The sequence below is a fragment of the Callorhinchus milii genome, unplaced genomic scaffold (assembly GCF_018977255.1).
Source record: "Callorhinchus milii isolate IMCB2004 unplaced genomic scaffold, IMCB_Cmil_1.0 Scaffold4, whole genome shotgun sequence".
NCBI classification, from domain to species: Eukaryota; Metazoa; Chordata; class Chondrichthyes; order Chimaeriformes; family Callorhinchidae; genus Callorhinchus; species Callorhinchus milii.
The window spans coordinates 28,975,692-28,998,943 of NW_024704745.1; the positions used below are offsets into that span (position 1 = coordinate 28,975,692).

The 23,252-nt window shown below is 38.6% G+C and overlaps 1 protein-coding gene across 1 annotated transcript in view; it reads right to left on the reverse strand.

The window, feature by feature from the left end:
• The window catches only part of LOC103178647 (protein diaphanous homolog 3-like), a 108,901-nt gene that overhangs the window by 14,437 nt on the left and 71,212 nt on the right, over positions 1-23,252 (reverse strand). The window contains exons 10-11 of the mRNA XM_007893498.1: positions 17,205-17,300; positions 16,698-16,757 (exon numbers count right to left, since the gene is read on the reverse strand). Of these exons, the coding sequence (XP_007891689.1) occupies positions 16,698-16,757; positions 17,205-17,300 (156 nt within the window). The remainder of the gene's footprint in view (positions 1-16,697; positions 16,758-17,204; positions 17,301-23,252) is intronic.

The window sequence follows — 23,252 nt, forward strand, 5'->3', positions numbered from 1 at the left end:
CCATTTGTGACTTTCTTTCATTAATACTGTTTTAATTTGTGCGGATCCTTGACTGTCCAGCGCTTTGAGACATCCGCCTGACGTGTACAAGGCACGATACAAATGTAATTTGTTGTTATTTTCACTTCTAAAGTTGAGTCTTGGGATAGGATGTTGCTAATTATTTATAATTGTTTTGGAGTCTGAAAAAATGTTAAGGGGATTCTAATTTGTAGGTTGTGAGGGGTGGTAAACAATACATACCATATTCTCAAATTCATTCAACTCGGAAATTGCTGGATTTCTTGAAAGAAAGGATGCAAATCCAGTTTAATATGCACAAAATAGATGTATGCTTGAAGCATGAGAATGGAAGAGATCATAGCAGACAGGTCACTAAAACCCAGCATTCCCAAGTACTTTAGAAAGCAAACAAAATACTAGAATTTATAAGAAACAAACTAGATGGAAACCATGGAAAATGTTCGGACGATCTTAGCCTCCCTATAATCACAAGATTTGAGTTCCAACCTTTGGAACACTAGCTTACGATAAATGGAATTCTTCTTTCCAGTTTGTGGACCAAGAGATATGTTAAATCATGAAATGATATTGATGCTCTCATTGAGGAATCATTGACATCTGTATTTCCATCAATGTGCTCTGAGAGTGACTAGCACTCTGCTCCATGACGACGGGTTCTGCCAACCTACTCGGAGCGACTTACACATTGACCTCTTTTGTGAGTTTGGCCACTGATGTGCTTTGTGAGTCACTGTCACTCTTTACTCAATTCACCTTTTCTGAGAATGTCTGGGATTCTTCTTTATTGATCAATTAGGAGAGTGGGAGACTGGAAGCATGTTATAGAGGAGTACTCTGTAAGGTGCTCCTTCAATGTTAAAAGGTTACATCTTAAATTCATCTGCTGGCTGTTTTGTGAGGAATTAGAATTATAGATAAGGGTATATATCTGCTTAATCAGAGATTGGCACTGTTCTCCACTCACCAGCTCTATAATGGATTGGCACTGGGCTACTTACCTGCTCTGTAACAGATTGGCACTATTCCCTGCTCCCCTGCTTTGTGAAGGATCGGTGTCATGTGGAACCCTGGGTCTTAACTCACCTTTTAGCTTTCTATGAGATATCAGAATTGTAAATAAGACTGTAACTCTGCTCTCTCACTCTCCAAGAGTCTGGCACTGTCCCCTGATTACCGGTCTGTGAAGGATAGTCTGCAGAGAATCCTGCATCTCTAGTCATCTGCTCAGTGAGGGATTGAGGCTGGGGAAAAGTCTGCATCTCTACTGAGCTGCTCTACATATGTGTCAGCCCAACTGGGAAATGGCATTCCTGTTTAATTTTATAATAGTCAAAAATTGAAAGAAAAAGTCAGGAATAGTTGTTAAGAGTCTTGTACAAGAATGAAAGAAGTAAAAGGTAACATATGGGTCACAGTGAAGTGAAGCTAAATTTGCTGCAAGCTTGCCTTGTGAGGTCTTCTGTTTCACCTTGGTAAAGGTGAATCATTAATTTACCTAGAATCCAGCTGGCAACCTACCTATTTAACCAAATCACCTTTCACACTCAAGCAAGGTGGCTCACAATCTTTGACTAAAAAAAAGCACACATACCTATACACATATAATCACTCCTTTTCTCACAGCTGATTCCTAAATAAGGTTTAATGTAAATACACTTTATCAGTGTATAACCAAGAAATATTTCTCTTACCATTTTCAGTTACCATGCTGATTTAATCTTGCACTTATTACCATATGTACATACAACTTAGTTATTTGCACACTTGTTATCTTACGTTGCCTCTTTGCAATTGCCCATTTTGAAAAAAAATGACTTAATGCACTGTTGATTAAAATCTTCCATTCAATTGGTTTTAGCAATAATTTAGTTCTCAGTTCTTAAACATTATAATAAACAAACCATTTGCCTTTGAGGAAAAATGTCACTTCTTTTTATGTCACTTCTCTGCACTGCCACGTTGTTGCAGTCTGCTGCGGCCACTAGTGCTCAAGTCAAACCTAGCCATCAAATCAATTATCACAGCTCCAAATTGTCTTACAAAGACAACAAATGATTGATAACAAAAACTGCCTACATTCAGTTCATATCTGACAACAAAACAGCGCCTGCCAAGGCACATTGAAATTTATGATAAATCAATACCAATTTCATCAGTCAGAAAGAGCCTATCTATCCTACTAACTTCACCTGCATTAAGCAGGTACTGAAAGGTTTTGTGCCCTAGTATTCTCAAGATCTTATTATGTAATTAAAATACCTGCATTAATACGCTGAATTGTGTATTTAAATATTTAATTGAAAAATACCTATATTTTAAATAAGCATAGTGAACATCATGTTTTTTCAGTTAAATATTTTATTGCTAATGAATGATCCCAATTAGGTCACAACATAAACATGAAGGCAAGATGGTTAACATTGATTTCCATAGTGTTTCATTCTTAGTACCAACTTTTGCCTCAGGGTTACTTTACAGCCCCAGGCCAATGCTGGAGAGGCAGAATACCTGTGGCTTCTGCGCTCTTGAGTGCTAGTCATGTTTACTACTGTCTCCATACTACTAAACAGTTGTACAAATTTAACATGCACTGGTCGCAAAGGACCGGTGTCAAATTAATCTTCCTATCATCAGTCTCTCTTCCTCAAAAGGTTCTAACCAGTTTTCATTTGCACGTCCCTGATCAACAGTTGGCAGTTCTTAAGCCAAGATGTGCTTTTGCCCACACAGCGGCATTGCAAGCAATCCAGGTTGCTCAGACAATTTTTAACAGAGCAGCCGGTTGCCTTCACCAGAAGTGCTTTTGGGGCAACATCATGCTGTTAGCCTGGAGACTCAGGCAGCTCTGTAACTGTGCAAGTTAAGAGCGACAGAAGGAACAACAAATGGCTACAATTAGCATTTGCCCCGTTCTACAGCAGAATTGTATCACTATGGCAACATGAGCTGCACAGTGACAGAGACTCGAGCTGAGACTAGGGTACATCTCAGGCTGCGTGGTTTGCATAATCTTGATATATGGGCAGATAATGTTATGATACAACTCTTGATGATAGAGATGTGGTCATTCATGCTCTGCTTACAGCAAGTGGAATTGGCTTTCAAGGAGCCATAAAATGAACTATGGAGATGTTAATTGTCATGACTGGGAGCAATTTGATACCCCTATCACATCTGTCTCAGAAACACAGAGCAGCTTGGAAGTTTGCCAGGGTATCTAAATATACAGAATCCTTCAGCATATGCAAATCCATTTTCAGGTGAAATGCCTTTGTTTCAAAATTGGGGGAGAGGCAAGGCTAAGTAAAAAAAGAACCACAATCACATAGCACAACTGTGAGGCGCAGTAAAATCTGTCTGCTGTATGTTGGTGGGCAATAGTCTGCATGGAAAATGAAGATAAGAACACAGTACAATTTAATTATCCTGAAGCATATTCAGTAGTTAATTCAAAATAAAATGCAATTGTCTACAATGTTTTTTGAGATTTGAAAGTGCTTGTGGAATTCATCAGGACACGAAATTTTACTACTTGCTAGGATCCACATTTGAAGCAATGTGACCTTTCTTGGCATCACGGATTTGGCGCTTATGAATTCAGCTCGTAATACATAAACACACCCACTTTGTTTGATGATTGGTAACATAATTGTAGCTCATAAACTTTCTCCTTGTGAAGCTTTTTCAAGTAGATCTACAAATCAATATGGGCACTCAAATTTCAGTCATGATAATGCCACTAGATTTCATCTGAAATGATATACAGATATAATTTAAATTCTTGTCATATGAGTTTTACTTAATCCTTTGGAAATCACATTGTGTACTATAGTAATATATAGTAAAATCACTAGCACAGAATGGCAGACTTAAGAAGCGTAAGGTACATATTAGAGCATCCGCTTTGCAAGCGAGAGGACTTGGGTTTGATTCCTGGGCAGGGCGAGACCTTAAGCAAGTTTCCTTACTCCACCCGCCTGCAGTATGTTGGAATCCGGTTATTAGTCGATTGGCAGATCACTTTTCAGGGGGGAATAATCCCTTCAAAAAAATATGGTCACTCAATCTACGACTGTTTGAGGCAAACCGCTCTGCGCAATTGGCTTCTAGGTTTCACTGACAATACAGTCAATTCACTTTACAGTATATTCTGTGAAGAGCTTTAAGAGTCTCAACAGTGTGATAAGATGATACATCAAATTCAAGGATTATTATTATTATATGGCATCAAATGCATAAACTTACATTTAAGACTCTGTTTTTTAATTTTAGTGTCTTGTAAATTACAAACTAAGGTACTTTATTCTTTATTCTTTATTATTATTTATTAATTTAAGGTTTGTTATACAGATAATTGTGCATCATGACTTATTATGTATGATTTTTGTTTCTTCAAAAGTACTGATTGGATAATTAATGAAGATCATAAACATGAATAATGCCCCCTTTAAGTGAATGCACCTGTTGATTCAATAAAATGCAAGTTTACACTTGCAGTTTGAGCTCTGTTCCCAAACCATTTTCAATGTGGTGGTTTGGAATCTAACTCAACACCGGCAGAATAAATCCAATTTTACTGCAGTTGTTTCCACACAAGCTTTACTCCAGTGGTATAAAAGGGACATTAGTTACAGCTAGTTTAGGAGTGGATGGAAAAGCTATACAACATGTCTTCACAGATTATCCTATTTTGAAATCCTCCAGCTTAGTGGTTAGAGCAGCCACCTCGCAAACGAGAGGACCTGGTTTTGATTCCCAAGGCAGGGCACGGCAGCCAGTTTGCACACAGCAATGTCCCACAAACAGCAATGGAGTGTGTGATCAATTTTGATTTGAGGATTTGTTGGTCAGGATACTGGCAGAAACTCCCTTCTCTTTTCGAATAGTACCATGGGATCTTTAACATCCACCTGAACAGGCAGACGGGACCTAGGTTTAAAATCTCATCCAAAGGACGGCACCTCTGGCAATGTAATACTCTCCCCAGCACTGTCTTTGGAGTGTCACCTTAGATTAGGTGATTCACTATGTGGGACTTGAATACAACCTCCGACTCAGAGGAGAGAGTACTACCACTGCGCCAAGCTGACGTGTTGGGATAAATGGATTTTTTCAAACAACAAATTACATTTGTATAGCGGCCTTTCACATGGGGAGAACGTCCCAAAACGTTGTACAGTCAGGGATTTGGACCCGAGCAGGGGTGGGGATCAGCGGGGGGTGGAGGGTAGGGGTAGGAGGATGGCTGAAGACACAGTGAAAGAGGAGGGTTTTGAGAAGGCAAGGGAGGTAACAAGGCGAAGGGACTGTGGGACGGAGTTCCAAAGGGTGAGGCCAGAGAGGCTGAAGGTCCGATCGTTGATGGTGAGGCGAGCGGGTGATGTAGAGCAGGCTTGAGCCTGTTGAGCAGAAGGATTGGACAGGTTGATATGCGGTTGGCAGGTTACAGAGGTAGGGAGGGGCAAGGCTGTGGAGGGCCCTGAAGATGACAACGAGGATTTTGAATTCTATCCTCTGGGGGATAGGAAGCCAGTGCACCCGGTGAGGATGGGGGTGATGGGGTCACAGAGCCTACTGCGGAAGAGGACACAAGCTGCTGGTTGACCTGCAGCTTGTGGAGGGAATAGTTGGGAAGGCTGCCAAGCAGGGAGTTGGAGTAGTCGAGCCAACATGTGATAAATGCGTCAGTGTGGGTTTCAGCGGCCTGAAGGGAGAGGCAGTGGCAGAGACGGGCGATGTAGTGGATGTGGGGTAGAAAGGACAGTTGTGGGTCAAACAAGATGTCAAGGTTCCGGACTCGCTCAGTGAGGTGGAGTGTACATCATTGGATGGTGATGCTGTCAGTGCCTGAGGTGTGGAGGCGCTGATGTGAGCTAATCAGGAGGGCCTCGGTCTTGTTGACGTTCAATTGGAACATTCAAACCAAGGTTTTTTGATATTCTTATCCTGAATTATTATTATAGCTTTCACGTCTTATCATTAGGCTCTTTTCCTTTAAATTATTTTATATTGCCAGCTGCATGTTTCATTTTCTTATTGTTTTTAAAATGTAGTCTTACTCACTCAGGCTAGGGAAGAAGGAAGCTAAATGGGTGGGAGAAAATCATTAGACTTAGTAAAGAAGAATAGAGTGAATTCTTTGTATTCCTATTTGTAAGTAGGTTGTTCTGCAGAAATAACTGATTAATTACCCTCAATGTTTGACTACAAAAAGAGCTTAAAAAAGTTTGCAAAGAAAACCAAATGACATCCCGAGCTATCTTAAGCTGGAGGAATGGTATTGTGGTACTCCTTCTGGAACTGTGATGCACACTGTGCTTCATATAGCCTGGTATCTAAAGTGCTCTCTATTAGTTAGGAACAGCGTTACAGGATCCATCTGGTTACTTCATTCCCCTTCCCCACTGTCTTCAGCATCCACCCCCAGCTTATGTGTCCAGACACCTGTGTGAAGTGCTTGGAGACATCCTCCTGATGTGAAACACACTATATGAATGTGAATTGCATTATATTGTATTCCTCTATGAAGCCTCAACTTTCTAATGGCAGCACCCCAAGATGCTATCTTGCTGAAGGGCGATACATAAATTAATGGTCATCTTGCTATCTGGTGGAGAACGGAAATATATTCTTTGATCGCACAACCACAGGCCACCTCTGTGGAAGTATACATTATACTATGTGTAGCATACAAGCAGATTATTTGATGTTTTGGTATTATTGTAATTCTTCATTAATTTGAAAAGTCTTACAGCTATGATCATGCTACTTTGATCAGGTTAAATATCTATACATTTAGTGCTCATCTAAAGAGCCTCAGATTCACCTAATTGGTGCAACAGAGACTGAAGCAGATAGTTTGGAATTGCATAGGTCTACTCAGTACCACTCAAAGACATCAATGCCAATAACAAGCTTTGTTTCAAAAACATAATGTTAAAGAAATACACTTCTACGTAACATTAAAGCTAGGACTTGGATTGTGTGCTGTGCCCTCAAGGTGTTTGGTTTCTTCAGGGACCATTGCCAGACTAGTGATGCTATACCATTTAGTCTACGTCGAGACTTGTCTAGTCTTCAAATGTCTAGTCTTCAAATAAACCAATTCAAGTTACATACGTGATGTTAAAAGTACAGAAAGGTGATCCCATTATTCTATCATTCTAATGTATTTACTTTTTTTCCTAAAAAAAATTCAACCAACAGGGGGCTTCGCTTTAGAAGGCTACATCGGGTCTGGCATCCTCCTTGTCCCTCGAGTCCTCCACTCCACCCTCAGTGGCCGTGCCTTCAGCCACTATGCCCCGATGCTCCGGAATTGTCTTCCTCACTCCCTTGGTCTCGCTCCCTCCCTTTCCATTTTCAGCCAATTGCACACAGCAGTGTCCCACAAACAGACTTGGATTGAAGTGACTAATTTACTATAATTATTTTTTTTGAAGGAATTATTATCACTGGAAAAGCGATCCGTCAATTGATTAAAACAGGGGCGTATGGAGTAAGAAAACTTATCCAACATTTCACCCTGGAGAGAATCAAGCCCAGGTCTCTTGCTTGCAAGGTAAATGCTCTAACCACTGAGCTACAGGACTACATGACTTTATGATTCCAAACAGCACTTTATAGCAGTGTCGAACTGAATGAACATATCCAAATATCAAATGTTCTCTCCAAATTGAGTGAATGAGAAAAAATGATCTTTTAAATGATTAAGTGAAATTCAGAAACTGCTTTTGTTAAAATTCTGGATTAGGCCTGAGGACAACTTAGTTCCATTAAAGATTTGCATGAATGGAAAATCAATTATGATAGCTTTCTCACTTTCAATGATGAATAAATGGAATTAAAAAGTTGACTCTCCCCGTTAATATTTAAGGTTGCAAGTAGCTTTAAAGGGAGGTCCAACAATGTAATAAATAATGATATCAAAAATAACTGCTATATACACATGGGCACAACTTTAAAAGACCAATGAAAACTACCGGATAGATTATGCACAAATTTACAAGACTAAACTGTGATTTAGAAAGTGTTTTGGAGATTGCGAATGGAAAGAGGAAGCGAGTACTAAAACAGAATAAAAATGGAAATCATTTTCAAAACTACTTCAATTTGCCAGATTCCCACTTTGATTTTTTTGGGGGATCCTATATGTGCCAAAATAATTAACTTCACACAAAAGGATGACAATTTTCAGTATTTTGGGATCCCATTCTAATCACTCTGCCTATTCCAGAATCCTTTCTTCCTCTTTGGATTTTCCTCATCTGCCTCTCCCTTCGCTGCCCTATCTGTCAGTGAATTTTAAGTATATTTCTCACTCAAGATTGTTCGAATGTCCTTGCAAGTAAGGTGGCAGAGGCAGTTCACTGTGGGTTTCAAGTGAAAAGCAGACTCAAATATGAAACTTAGAGGTTTCAAGGGGTATAGGGATAGGGCAAAGCATTGGGATTAAAAGTGCATCTTCCTCCGAGTCAGTGCAAACTCAATGATCCAAATGGCTAACTTCTGAACTGTAATTTTTCATGATTCTATGATCCTCTGCTTCGTACTCTGTAGGGAGCAATCACCTGTTTACCTTTGGCTATCTGGTATCACAGAAATAGTTACCACTCTTACAAAAAAGTAGAATGTTGAAACAATGTACTTGATTATCTCATACGGTAATAAAAATCTGTGTCGTCAGTGCTTGGTTCCATATCTCACTAGAACAGGGTGACCTATTTCTATGCTTCCTGGCAGTTCTTATAGAGTTCTTATAGTGAAGCAATCCCCCAAAAACAAGAGATTGGTAAAGAGATGGGTTATCTAGCATATGGATATCTGGGCAATGAATCAACAGCCAATGAAACTGATTTCTCCAATATACTTTCAGCAACAAACCAGCTTATTGTTAATTATATAATTAACGTAATCTAAATTGTACCCATGCACAGGGTGCAGAACACAGGAAATATTTACACATGAGGACCATTACACACTATGGAGTTTAAGGTGGTTAATCAGTCTCAGTGACTCACCAAAACTGCGAAGTACATATGTGTGCTGGGTCAATAATAATAATCCTTGCATCCTCATATTTGATATAGTACTTAGCATGTCATCAAGACGCCTCAAAGAATTTCACAGGATGTACTGTGTGTTTTATGGGCCAAACGTGACAGCAAGCTTGCACACAACAATATCCCACAAATGGCCATGGTGTGAATGACCAATTTTATTTGGGGGCTTGTTGGCCAGGACACTGTAACCACAACTGTACTACTATAACCATAACTGTATCGCATACACACTCACCAAAACCGGTCTATTGCATTGTGAATTATACACCATAAAACGATAATGTGTTGAATATGTGCCCGCACTGTGGGGTTTAAAGATACACTGCACAGAAAGCGCAACACGTTCTGAGCAATTCTCCTCCATGTCGCTAGTTTTGAAGCAGCCAAGTTTACTTACTCCAGAGATAGCAGGTAACTTGCAACCTGGACACAACTGGGATTTCAGAAAACAAATAAAAGTTTTTAAATTGCCACTTGCTTTGTATTCCAGGGCTAACTAAAATGAGTAGAATGCCATTGTCCTGCAGGCTACTGGCAAAAATATTAATTTATTCACATACACGTGAATTGTGAAATTCTCATCGTCAATCACATAACTAGAAATATCATGCCCATGACCGCAACTGATCTTTGTTGCAATCAACACAAAGTTGTGTTTATTAATAATAATAATAATAATCCTTGCATTTGATATAGCGCTTTTCATGTCAGGAGGACATCCCAAAGCGCTTCACAGAACACACTGTAAAGTGAATTGACTGTATATTTGTGGGCGAACGCGGCAGCCAATTGCGCACAGCAATGTCCCACAAACAGTCGTAGAATGAAAATGACCAATTTATTATTGTTTTTGGTTTTGGAGGGAATATTATTAACTATTAACAGTGAATAGTTAGAGGGTCATATAGATGGAAAAGAATAAAGAATTAAACGAATCAGAGAGAGAATGAGAAAGAAGCCTGAAAAAGTTACAATGTCAAAGCGAGAGAAAGGCTGACACAATGTAATGTCATAACAGCCATGGAAAATTGCCAGTGTTTTAACATTTCGAAAACATGTTATCACTGTTTACAGTAGGAAGGCAGACTGTTGGATTGAAGAAACTGAAATGTCAAGACCTCATTACCAGGCTAATGAGGTAATTGAAGGCAACAACCTATATAAGAGAACTGGCCTCAGTGTGTATTTGTAGGTGAGTGCATTGAAGGAAAAGGCACTGTGGAGTTGTACAAACTGTTGCTTTGCTTTTATTCATTCGGTAATAGTTTGTTTTGATATTTTCATAAATAAAACATTTGTTTAATTCCTAAAAGTGATTCACTGGTATATTTCTGACCCTAAACACCACCATCTCTCAAACTGCAATTTTGGTATTTTTAATGTACTGTAATATTATTCTAAAATGATGTGAAAACATGTTTTTTGATTGCTCAATAGAGTTGGTCTGTGATGGTTTGGGTCCTTAAAATCAGATCCCATGTTATAGGAGTTGCCAATGGATACTTTCAGATTGTCAGATAGACAATCAGGTCTCTGAACCATGTTGCAAGAGCCTACAATCAGTCTTCCAAGTTTTTCCAGCAGTCGCTGAAATATCAGGAGGCCTTATGCACCTGCATTTTATGTATCAGAAGCTGGATGTTTAACCAGTCCATAGTGCAAGCAAGTTACGAACAGATATATTAAATATATTGATATACCAAATAGTGATATATTTAGAGATCTGACTGTAATACTGTATTAAACTTTTCTTTAATAGGGAATGGTTACCTTATAATTGAGGTTACCTTATACCCAGAACAATGCAACTGGATTCAGAACAACTGACAATTGGATTGGCTCAATGTAAGTTCTGCCTGACTATCTAAGGAATCTGATGTCAACACACAAAATGTTTGCTTCGTTACAAATACTGACATTTCCTTTTTCAAAACTAAAAATATACACAAAAATATATTTCTATTTATATTGTACTTACTATAAACAAACAGTAATCAACATTCATATATTATAGTTTAGAATCCCATTTACTTCAGGACTGCACAGGAAGTGAATATTCTTAAAATACAACTGAATTCATTTGTAGGCGTTCAATTTTAGCAGTGGCGCTATACAAATGTAATCTTGTTGTTGTTGTTATATTCCTATGTGTTGGCTGTATATTCCTTCAACTTCCTGCAGTTGAATGTCAACAAAACCTAGGCCCTCCTGCTTGGCTCCCGTAAGTGCCTCCATGCCTCCATGGATACAATCTACATCACAAGGACCCTCAACTGTCCTTCATACCCCACATTCATGCTGTGCCCTGCCCCGCCACTGTCTCATATCGCAGGTCGCCGAGACCCTCATACACACGTTCATAATATCCAGGCTCGACTATGCAAAAACTCCCTGCTTGTCGGCCTCCCCAACTCCTCCCTCCATAAGTTGCAGATCATCCAGAACTCTGCAGCCCAAGTCCTCTCCCGCACCAGGTTCCGTGACCCTATCACTCCCACCCTCGCCCGACTCCACTGGCTTTGCATTACTCAGAGGAGTACAAGATCCTTGTCCTCACTTTCAAAGCCCTCTATGGCCTTGCTCCCCCCTACCTCTGCGACCTCCTAACTCCCTACCAACCTGCCCTGCCAGCACCCTACGCTTTTCCAGCTCCGGCCTGCTTCAAGTACCCCGCCTCGCCGCCCTACTATTGACGGTCGAGCCTTCAGCCAGTCTGCCCCTACCCTCTGGAACTCCATCCCGTAGTCCCTCTGCCTCACCTCCTCCCTTACCTCCTTCAAGACACGCTCAAGACGCTCCTCTTCGAGACTTCATTTGTAGACGTTCAGTTTTAGCAGTGGCGCTATACAAATGTAATCTTGTTGTTGTTGTTGTTGTATTCCTACGTGTTGGCTGTATATGTGAATGCCTTCATTCATCCTCCTTCCCCCTCTGCCCCTCCACCCTCCCCAATTCCGACCCCCAGCTCGGGTCCGAAACACTGATTGTCCAGCACCTTGGGATGTCCTCCCGATGTGAAAGGCGGCATACAAATGTAATTTTGTTGTTGTTGTATACTTCATCTTCAATGTAACTTTGGTAAATGTATAATCTAACATGTCGACAAACTCTCATGGTAAAATGAGTTAGATATTTTACATTAATTGACTGAATTCTGTTCTAACTCGGTGACTGGCAAGGGTCGAAAGAGCTGACCTCAACCAGCAGGGAAAGCCTGGAGACTGATTAGCTAGTGAGGTGTAGCTGAAGGCAGAACAGACAGGCCATGTCCAGGACTTTTTTCTACATACACAATACCTTCCCTTGCCTTCGAAGAGTGTTCTGCAAATCCCTTAAAGGAATATGCCCTCCATTTATTTTTGCTACTGGACATTTCAAATAATGTAACACAACAAAATATCTGCAAATGTTCCTTTTGGGATGAATTTCAAATACATAAAATAATATTCACATTAAAGCAGAATATTTATGATTAATTTGAATTGTTCACAGACACAAATATGAGAGGTTATTGGATACAATTAAAAAATAAATATTTAAACTGTTTGTATATTCTCTACTTAATTCAGTTTTTATAAAGTATGTGAAGAACAGAAAGGAAATTTATGGGGATGACAGCAGGGATGAGTGCTTTGGCTTATGAACGGAGATTATAAGAACTGGAACTTTTTCTGTTGGAACAAGAAGGTTGAGGGGTGACCCGGTAGAAGTCTTTAATATTATGAGGGGTTTTGATAAGGGTCAAGAGGGAGCAATTATTTACACTGTTTGGTTAGTCAGTGACTAGAAAGCATTAACTTAAGTTAGTAAACGAGTAGATGGGGAAGTTAAGAGAATTTTTTTCACACGCACAGTGTATGGAATGCCCAATCGGGAGTGGTAGTTCAGGCAGAATCCATAAACAACAAGATTACGTTTGTATAGCGCCTTTCACGTCGGGAGGACGTCTCAAGGTCCTGGACAGTGTACAGCCTTTCAGACCCGAGCTTGGGTCAGGGAGGGAGAAGGGAAGGGAGCTGACTGATGGCATGGTCGAAGAGGAGGGTTTTGAGGCGGAACTTGAAGGAGGCTAAGGAGAGGCGAGGCGGAGTGATTAGGGTATGGAATTCCAGAGGTTGGGGGCAGAGCGGTTGAAGGCTCTCCCGCCAATGGCTTTCAAAAGGGAACTAGATAAATAATTCTTGCATTTGATATAGCGCCTTATCACATAGTTGAGACGTTTCAAAGGGCTTCATAGGATATACTGTAAAGTGGATTGACTGTGTATGGGCAAAACAAAAATACCTTAAAAGGAGTCAGCTACAAGGGTATGGCGAGGGACAGTAAAATAGGACTGAAATGATTGTTTTTAATGGGGCCGGCACAGACACAAAAGGCCAAATGGCCTTCTTCTCTGCTGTACATTTCTATGGTTCAATGGACCATCGAGAAAATTGGGAATTGTAATAGTTTCACATTAAGGTGAGGTCATCTGTTTTGTTTTAAATTTTTCTAAAACACATTGCATGTTATGAACTTTCAACTTCTGAATCCCAATGAAAGCATCAAGCACTCCTGCATCAGATATGGTTCTATGGCACCTGGTCAGATTCAGAGTTATAGCTTCATCTAATCTGTCTCATTTATATGCCTTGGACCCTTATAATAATAAATAATCCTTGCATTTGATATAATGCCTTATTATGACAAAATGTCTCAAAAGCATTTTAGAGTTTTCTGTAACGTGTAGTTTAGACTAATGTGGCAGCCAGGTTACACACAGATATATCCCACAAACAAGCGATTCAGTAAATCTTTTGTTTCTGTTTGTGAGACTGTTGGCTAGGCCACCAGGAGAAATACCTCTCTTTTTAAATAGTATCATTAGTGTATATTCTGTGAAGCGCTTTGTAACGTCTTAACGACACGATAAGGGGCTATATCAAATGCAGAGGTTTATTATTATTCAATCGTTAGGGCCCACCTATAATACTGAAATACTAATATGCATCAAAACATTATGCACCATATAACAGATTGATAAATGTTAGCCATTCAAGTAAATATTTGTCTTAACAAAAATCATCTTAACATGATTTTGTTATGTGCTTTCAAAAAAATCAAATCAAATATGTAACAAAACATGCCTTTGGTAAAATCCCATCAAAATACAACAGAATGAGCTGAATATTGGTGAACCTAGGCTACAGTAGCAACATCTCATAGATCTCAATGTGAGTGAGGAATGAACAAGTAACGGTGAATTTGGATAATGAGGAATGTTGACTTTACATAAAGAAAATTCAATGCTCTTTGAAATCATGCCATGGGATCTTTAACAATCCATAAGATACACAAGAACAGACAGACAAGACCTATAAGCAGCATCTCATGTGAAAGACAGCATCAGCAAAATGTAGCACTTCTAAAGTACTGAATTTTTCATTTTGAGCTCCAGTCTTGGTGTGGGACTTGAAACAACCTTCTGACCTCAAGGCTAGAATATTACCAACTCAGAAGGGAAATTTCAAAATGTTAATTTCTTTTTCCCAGCGGAGGGGTAAAATAATTTGATATTTCAGTGTAATTTCCAACAAAGGGAACTACAGAACTAACTTAAAATAGTTCTACATATTTTACCTGCAATAACCTAATATCCTTGGCATAATTGAACAGAAACAAAATGCCAAAAAGTACACAGAATAATGACTTTGTCAGAATCCACAAAAAATTATTTGCGCATTAAACAAGTTTAAAATTTGAAGCTCTAATAATTTAGTTTTGTTAAAGATGGCGCAGTAGTGATGCATGCTAAATTGCTAATGTTCTGCATCATGGAGTGACACATCATAGTGGATTCTACAGAACGATAATGAGAGGGAAATTAGCAGACGTTACCTGGGCTAAGCTCATTTGCCTCCAAGCCATGAGCTTCAAAATGAAATCAGCAGTTCCTATTAGGCTGCAAAGAGTGTTGCTAACTTTGCTGATGGCACCATTCTAGTATGGACCTTCTAGGAACCTGTGACTTTCACCAACGTTACTGTTTACTCAATGGGGCAAACTCAGTAGAGACTGAGGTAATTGGGCTTGCTTGCTTCGAGTCACATTCTCTCTTGCCGCTCCTTCTGTCTCTCGCTCAACATTGTATTCCTTCTCTTTTTTGCTTGCTCAATGTAGCTCTCCCTCCGTCTCTTGCTCAATGTCGTTCTCCCTCTGTCTCTCGCTCAATATCGCTCTCTCTGTCTCTCGCTCAATGTAGCTCTCCCTCTGTCTCTCGCTCAATGTCGCTCTCTCTCCATCTCTTGCTCAATGTCGCTCTCCTTCCGTCTCTCGCTCAATGTAGCTCTCCCTCCATCTCTCACTTAATGTAGCTGTCCCTCCGTCTCTCGCTCAATGTTGCTCTCCCTCCGTCTCTCGCTCAATGTCGCTCTCTCTCTGTCTCTCGCTCAATGTAGCTCTCTCTCTGTCTCTCGCTCGATGTCATACTCGCTCAAGCTCCCTCATGCTCTATGACGTGCTCGGTCTCACACTCTGTGGTCTCCATGCCACACTCTTCTTCCACTCCATAACCCCTCTCTCTTGTATATGTTAATCTCTTCCTCTATCCCAATAGTAGCCAACCTTTTTGGTCAATCAAATAAATGCTCTTGATTGAATATTTCTTGATTTATGGCCGCACCATAAACATCCCTACTTAATAGCTATTGGAAATAAAACACTGATTTAAAACGGATTCACTTTGACGAGTGCAAATGTTGGGTGGCCCATTTCTTGATGGCCCCGTAGGCCCAAAGTGGGTCATGGGTCTGCCATCACAATTCTGTGTAATATTCTCTATTTCTGAGTCTTTTAACACCAACCCTACACTGTATAAAAATACTATACTGTGCAATATTTACCTTGTAAGACTGACCTTTATGCTGTTGCCGAAAATTCAATGTACGAAGGAAGGTGTGCACAATTTCATATTGTTAAGAATGCTGCTGAAAGCAACTATATAGCATGCATTCAACTTCAAAGATGCACAGAACAGGATCTGTTTAGTCAGTATCACAGCCCAATGGTTATACGGAAAAATTGACATGCAGGTAAATTTTACTGTATCGCAGGTGTACATTCACTCAATATGGAATAGTAATGTCAAAGTGAAAAGTAGAATTTTTTACACTCCAAGTTTACCACCAAAGCCAGATGATAGGGCAGAGCAGACCAACATGAATAAAACCCCTCAAAATGCTTTGCCATATTGCTGACAGCAGGAAGAAGCCAAACGCCAGTGATTGTGGGATTTTACAAGGTTTAAAAATAGCGCACTTTAATGCATTTGATCCTTAAATCAACAATCAGAGCTTAAAAATTATCTACAACTTCAAAATCTGTGCATATTTAAGAAATAAATTATTGATTTGATCTTACTGATGATAAATTGCGCTGTAGTAAATGGAAAATAATTGACATGAGTTCAAGTGAGGTCTTTTTGTTTGAAAAATACAATTCAATGGGCATAAGCTTATAGACAGTAATTCCAATATATTTAAAATGATAGAAAATAAAAAAATCTTCCAGGAAATCAGCAGGCATAGATATAAGCAAGAAAGAAACATGCATAATTAGAATATCATTTTTTACCCTGGTTCCAAGCTTTCAAAACAGGCCATTGTGAACTTGAAGTTGGGCTTTGCCTAATATCTGCAAGAGCCATAACACAAAGAAACTATATTCAAACATCAGTTAATTGTTAAGCATTAATTCAAATATAAAAAAATAGTCCATTTTTGGGGCATCCCGCTGGTAGTTACATATCACAGAGTCATAAATTAAACACTTCATTCAGTGTGAGGCATTCTGATTTCTCCATGATATTAATTGTATTAATGCTTCTGAAGATGAAACTTGTCATGAGCATACAGGTTACGTTGCAGCAATGATTTGCAGACAAGCAATGACAACAACCAAATGGAATTAACATTTTCCTCACATGTGCCATCAGAAGAAAAAGATTAAGTATGCTCCTGGCATTGCCCGGTTCTGCGCCCGTAGCACTATGCCTCTATTTTGGTCTTTCTGCTGGAACAGAATGAACATTGCGTTGTCTTAATTCTCTTGGAAATAACATCAAATAGGTACAGTATTCACCTTTAGGCCTCGGTGTCCGTTTTCTTCGGTCCCTGAATGCAGCACCTGACTGCAGGGCCTCCAGCAGGCTATCCATCACTCCTGTCTCATCACCCTCTGTGGAAAAGGATTGAGGGAATTCTATCAGCCCTGAGGGTTACCATAGCAATGTCAAAGAGAACAGGGAAAGACCACTATGTCATGTCTAAAACCAGCAATTTCAAAACTAGACAGGCCTTTAACTTAGTCATAAATCAGCTTTCTTCTTACAGAGATTTGTCACGTTTTGGGTTTTCTCATGGCCAATAAATAAAGACCAAAGTTCAATTGATTCACCTGTAACTATTGCTTTCACAGTGCAAATTCAGGCAGCTAAATCGAACAGATTTTATCACACAACCAAATACCCATTAAAAACTAGAACTGGCTCCTGGATTTGGCACGTTGATGAGCTCCACTGCTAATAGACTGCAGTGTTGATTGAACAATTGTCATGGAAAATGAACAGAAAGCATATTTTGTACATCAGGAAAAAAGGGCAACGTAATCTACCATTTATGTCATATTCTTGTCCTGTTCTCTCCTCACTTCACTAGTTTTAGAGATGATGAGGCTGGCATGAATGCAATCAATCACTGTTTAATACATCTCAAAAGCTAATACTTCTAGTATCGGCATTTTGTTTTACAGGCAGGCAGCCTCATAGCAGAAAACAAAGGCTTCATCTAAAGGAATCACCTGTGAAAGGCTGAGAACATTGTTGACCTTTACTAACTGCACTTCATTTTAAATGGAATCAATTTGTCATTAGATAATCTGTTATTTCTGACAATCATTATCTTAATATCCTTTAAACTCAATTTTAGCTAATTTTGTTTTAACCAACTGTATAGAGTGCCAAATGTATAGCAGGAAAAGAAACTGTATTCTGTACCAATATCTTTTCTATATCACAGAATAGTATTTTTTTGGATCAGACAGGCGTCTGACACAGCACATGGTCTGCTCTAACACTGAAGGAACAAAAGGATCAGAATAGCAATTAGGTAGTTATACAGCAAATATTTGCACAAATATTCTTCTTAAATATTTGATCTCTACTATACTTATCGAATAGAGATAAAAAGAAAAAATGTGAACGCATTAAAACTGATAAACTGAAAATGAACAGGTCACTACCCAGACAGATTGAAACTTTGGGTATAACCCTTCCTCAAGGTCAGATTTGAAACATTTAAGCTATTGTCTTATTCAGTTGCTGAAGGATAGATTTCCAGAATATCTTGTTACATTTATGCATTAAATATTGAGCGCCATTATTTTGTTGAACGCATTATAATTAAAATAAACATGTTAAGATTGAGAATTCCAGATGAAAAGGGTATCACAAATATTGTTTCACTGAGGCTGTTTGATGAGATATACACAAAGCATAGACAATAGTGATTCGCTCAAACTGCAGAATTCAATCAAACTATCGAACAGGATGACACTGGGTCAGCTTTTCAAGCTAGATTGCAATGAAAAAACTAATAAATTAATTATTCAACATTATGATCCAAAGAATAAATCTATCACAAGGTTTTCCCGTTCAAGTATAGGTCACTAAAGTTTGTGAACCACAATATAAAAATATTTATCAAAATGGACTACGCAATACAATATATATTTATATAGTATTTTCATGTTGGGAGGACATTTCAAAGTGTTTACGTGGCATTTGTTGATGTAAGTTTCTACATAAAGCCTGTGCGGATCAGTGCATTTCTTCATGTGTTAGAACCTAAAACAATTTAGTGAGTGCATTTGGAAGTGTCGTTCAAAGGTTAGGTCGGGCCCCCTTGTGCGATGTCCGATTGAGGCCACTTGGAAATCTTCCTGTATCTGAAGTCTCGAGGATATGGTTGCAAAAACATTACACACCTATACTATTTGCACTTAAACAAAAACAGAGAGGTGGGAAAACGCAGCAGGTCAGGCAGCATCTATGGAGAAAGGAAAGTGAGTCAACGTTTCGGATCCACGACCCTTCGTCAGAACCCGTTTGTATTTAAGATATCTAAAATAGAAAATGATGTCCAGCACAATTAACTTCACTTGGAGAAACACAAAATATTAGGAAATAAACATTTATTTTACAGTGCAATTTATTGTTACTGTAACTTTAAAATTAAACTGAAGGTTTTACATTTTTAATGGTGCAATTATATTTTAGAAAAAAAAGGTTTCTAACTATTTTGTATTTGAGTAAGTATATCAGATTTTTAAGGCAAATGAAACTTTAAGGAATCAGTAAAGTAATTCCCAGCAGTTTACATTTCTCTTCATACCTGGCCCTTTTTCATATAGTGATTCTGAATGGTCGATCTTAGATGACAGAATTTAAAAGCAAATACCTTTCACCCCCAAAAATTCCAAATATAAACAATATTCTGAAATCACATCCCTATGACCCACAATGCCAAACAATTCAACATTTTGAAAGATTTACGTAAAATTGGCAGGTTTAGAATTTACAGAGTATGAACACTTTTATTGATTTATAAGGTAGAACACTGGCATTTTACAGTTTGGATTTTCTAGTTTGGAATGATACAGCACTTCACACGATATGTACTCCAGAGATTTGAGTTATACTATAAAATAGCAAAAAGATGCAATTGGATAATGTAGAACTCATTACAATTTCTGTTGGTGGCCACTTTTGATTTCAAAGTCTACGACAAAGGGGACGTCACATTGATTGATTTTTAAAAATGTATTATAATTTATTTCTCCTATTTTAACAGCATTATAAGATTCATTATACTCTGATAAGATCAAACTAATTGATTAGCATTCCTTGCAGGGATTTTTAATGGAACAAGTGAAAACTTACTATTAATAACTAGTAAGAAACTAATTTGGATATTAAGAAGAAATCTACAGTGCAGGAGGTGGCCATTTGGCCGATTGAGTCCACAATGCCTCACAGAGCAAGGAGATCTATTCAATCCCACTGCCCTGCCTTATCCCCATACCCCTTCAAGCCCTTCTTTTTCATACGCCTCTATTCCATTTCCACCATCCAACTTGGCAGGCATTCTGCATCCAAACAACTCTGGCTTCAAGTTCAACATGTTCTCCTTTCGCTGTTCTTTTGGCTTTATTATAACTATGTCCTCCATTCACCAATTCCCTGACTCCAGTGGAAATAACTTCTCCCTATCTACCCTGTCAAAACCATCATAATTTTGTACACTTTTATCTGGTGTCCCCTCAACCTTCTCAGCTCCAATGAAAAGAGACTCAGTTTCTCCAATCTCTTCTCATAACTTTAGCCATTCATCCTTGGAATCATTCTCGTAAATCTCCTCAGGTATGTTGTTCAGGTCCCCACTTGAGGTTTTGAACTCATATAGTCTATCCTGACACTCCAATACAGTGCTAGGGTTGTGCTGTTGGAAATGCCATCTCTTCTCATTTGACATTAAACCAAGGTCCCATCTGCCTGTTCAGGTGGATGTTAAAGATTCCATGGGACTACTTGACAACAAACTGAGAGTTTTTCCCAGGGTCCTGGCCAACAATCTCCCAAATAAAATTTGTTATTTATTTCTTGGCGGTTTGTCGGACATTGCTATGTGCAAGTAGTCTGCCATATTCACTACACTACAATAAATCCTGTGAATTGTTTGAGATGTTCTCCCGACGTAAAAGGTGGTATACCAAATGCAAGGAATATTATTATTACTATGTATTAATAATAAACCAGATTGATGTTACAGCAATCAACATACATTGAAATAAATCAGTAAGTTATTTGTGAACTGTATGGTTAAAGAATACAACATCACTCATTCATCAACATGTTGGTTATAAGAATAACAACAATTCTTGCATTTGATTTAGCACCTTATCACGTCATTGAAGCATCTCAAAACGTTTTGCAGGATTTATCATAAAGAATATTTATCTGTGTATTTGTAGGTAAATTCAATTTGAACACAGCAAAGTTCTACAAACAGCCATGAAATGGGATGACCAATTTTATCTACATGAGCAGCAGCACCAAAGTCATATCATTGGGACTTTTACTATTGTATTCAGTATCAAGGCACTGTAGTGTCATTTTAGGAAATATTTAATGAAATACAGGTTTGTTTTTGAGAAACTGCTAACTCTGGTCTGTGCTGCAAGAATTAATCGAGGGTAGAGTAATCATGCTGTGATACAACCTGTGCACATATCACTTTGCAAATTGCAATGTGTGCCAACTTCAGGAAGGCTACAGTTCAATCTTTTCTCTTTCCTCGAATGGCAATTCATCATGTATAAATAATATATTTCTCTGAAGATTCTTTTGAAATCTGCTGTAGCTCAGGTTATATTGAATCACAAAGGACCTCAGCAATGAAGAACTGAAAACTGAATGAATAGCTGAGATGATTAAAACAATTGAAACTTAAAGAAACATAACAGTTGTTAACAGCCAAGAAAGACGTTTTGTTTTACTGTGTGGAGCAACTGAATGTTCAGTAAAATGAATCTTGGGATGATGGGTATTCAACAAGGTAAAGGCCTTTGCACTGTTGCTGCTTGGTGGGCTAATTATGTGTTTGTAAGTGGGTAGTTATTTTAAATTAATGTAAAAATGTGTTGATGTAACAGATTTGCCAAAATTGTACCAAGATATATCTAATCAGGTCATACAGTTAATCCCAACTGGTAATACTGTAATGAGTTGCTCTGATAAATTGTTTGCATGTCATTAACTCAGGTAAAGTGTTTTTTCATTCGTATATTGTAAAAAAAAATTAACCCTACATGCTATCCAACTTTCCTGAATTTGGATACAAATAACTTATTTACACTGTATTAAAATATTTGCATACATTTATATAAAAATGTATACATATATGCAATAACTTTTATATAACATTTATATTGCGTCCTTCAACTGGGACAGAGTACTGGGGTCCTGAACAATGGAGCTTTTTGACAGTGAGTTAGGAAGAAAGGGGAGGTGACCTTAGACATGTTCAAAGAGGAAAGTATTCAAGTTCAATTTGTAGACTGGTAAAAAGGGGCAGAGGGAGGGATTGAGGCAAGCTTTCAGTATAATGCCTTTACATAAAGGAACATCTCAAAGACCTTTTTTTCAAATAACTCACTTAATAAAAATTAATACTTATTGCTAAAGAGTGGTGCTACAAATTGGCCATCCCAGGTGTCACGTAATGGCAGCACATTGATGGATACGTTAGAACAGATAACAGGAGTAAATAACAATAACTTGTATTTATAAGGTGACCTTTAAGCAAGGTAAATCTTGGAGAGCTTTACAAATATGGGGTCGAATGCCAAGCCGTGAAGCGGGAGGGGTGTGGAGGTGGGGAGAGGAGGGGGGGAGGACCATAGCCATGGCTGAGTGAAGAATTTTTTTAGGCAGGAATTAAGGACAATTAAAGTGTTTCTCCAAGACGTTGGGGTAGAGAGAAAATTCCAGAGGTGAACGGTGTAGAATTTGAAGGCTCGGCCACCGTTGATACTGTGGAGAGGGCAGGAAATGTGCAGCAAGCAAGAGTCAGCAGATGGGAGGCGGCAAGCAGAGGAGTGGGATAGGAGAAGACCAGAGATAAGGAAGTGCCAAGGCAGAGATTTCTAAGCAAGATGAATGAAATGAAAAAGATATTTTGGCTTAATTATTGATACAACAATGATAAGGAGAAAGGCTTTACCTTTTATAGCCTACCCAGCAATAAACCCCACCTAAATTTGAGTAATTTAAAGTTAGATGGACCATATAGCGTCCCCAATGCTATGCCAACATACATCGTAAATCCAGTCAATAAAGATCACTCTCCACTCAAACATTGCTATTTCTACATTATCTATCATTCTGATCTCATGAGTGAAATTACTTATTGAACATTATTCAAAAATAATGGGGTGATGTTACTTTAGATGACAGTCCACATATTCGACAAAGATTTTTTAACACCGATCTAACAGCAAAGAGGTTTTAATGCCTATTTCTCCAGGCTATAAACTGGGTTTCACAATTAAAAGGCAAAATGGTTTGAGAAG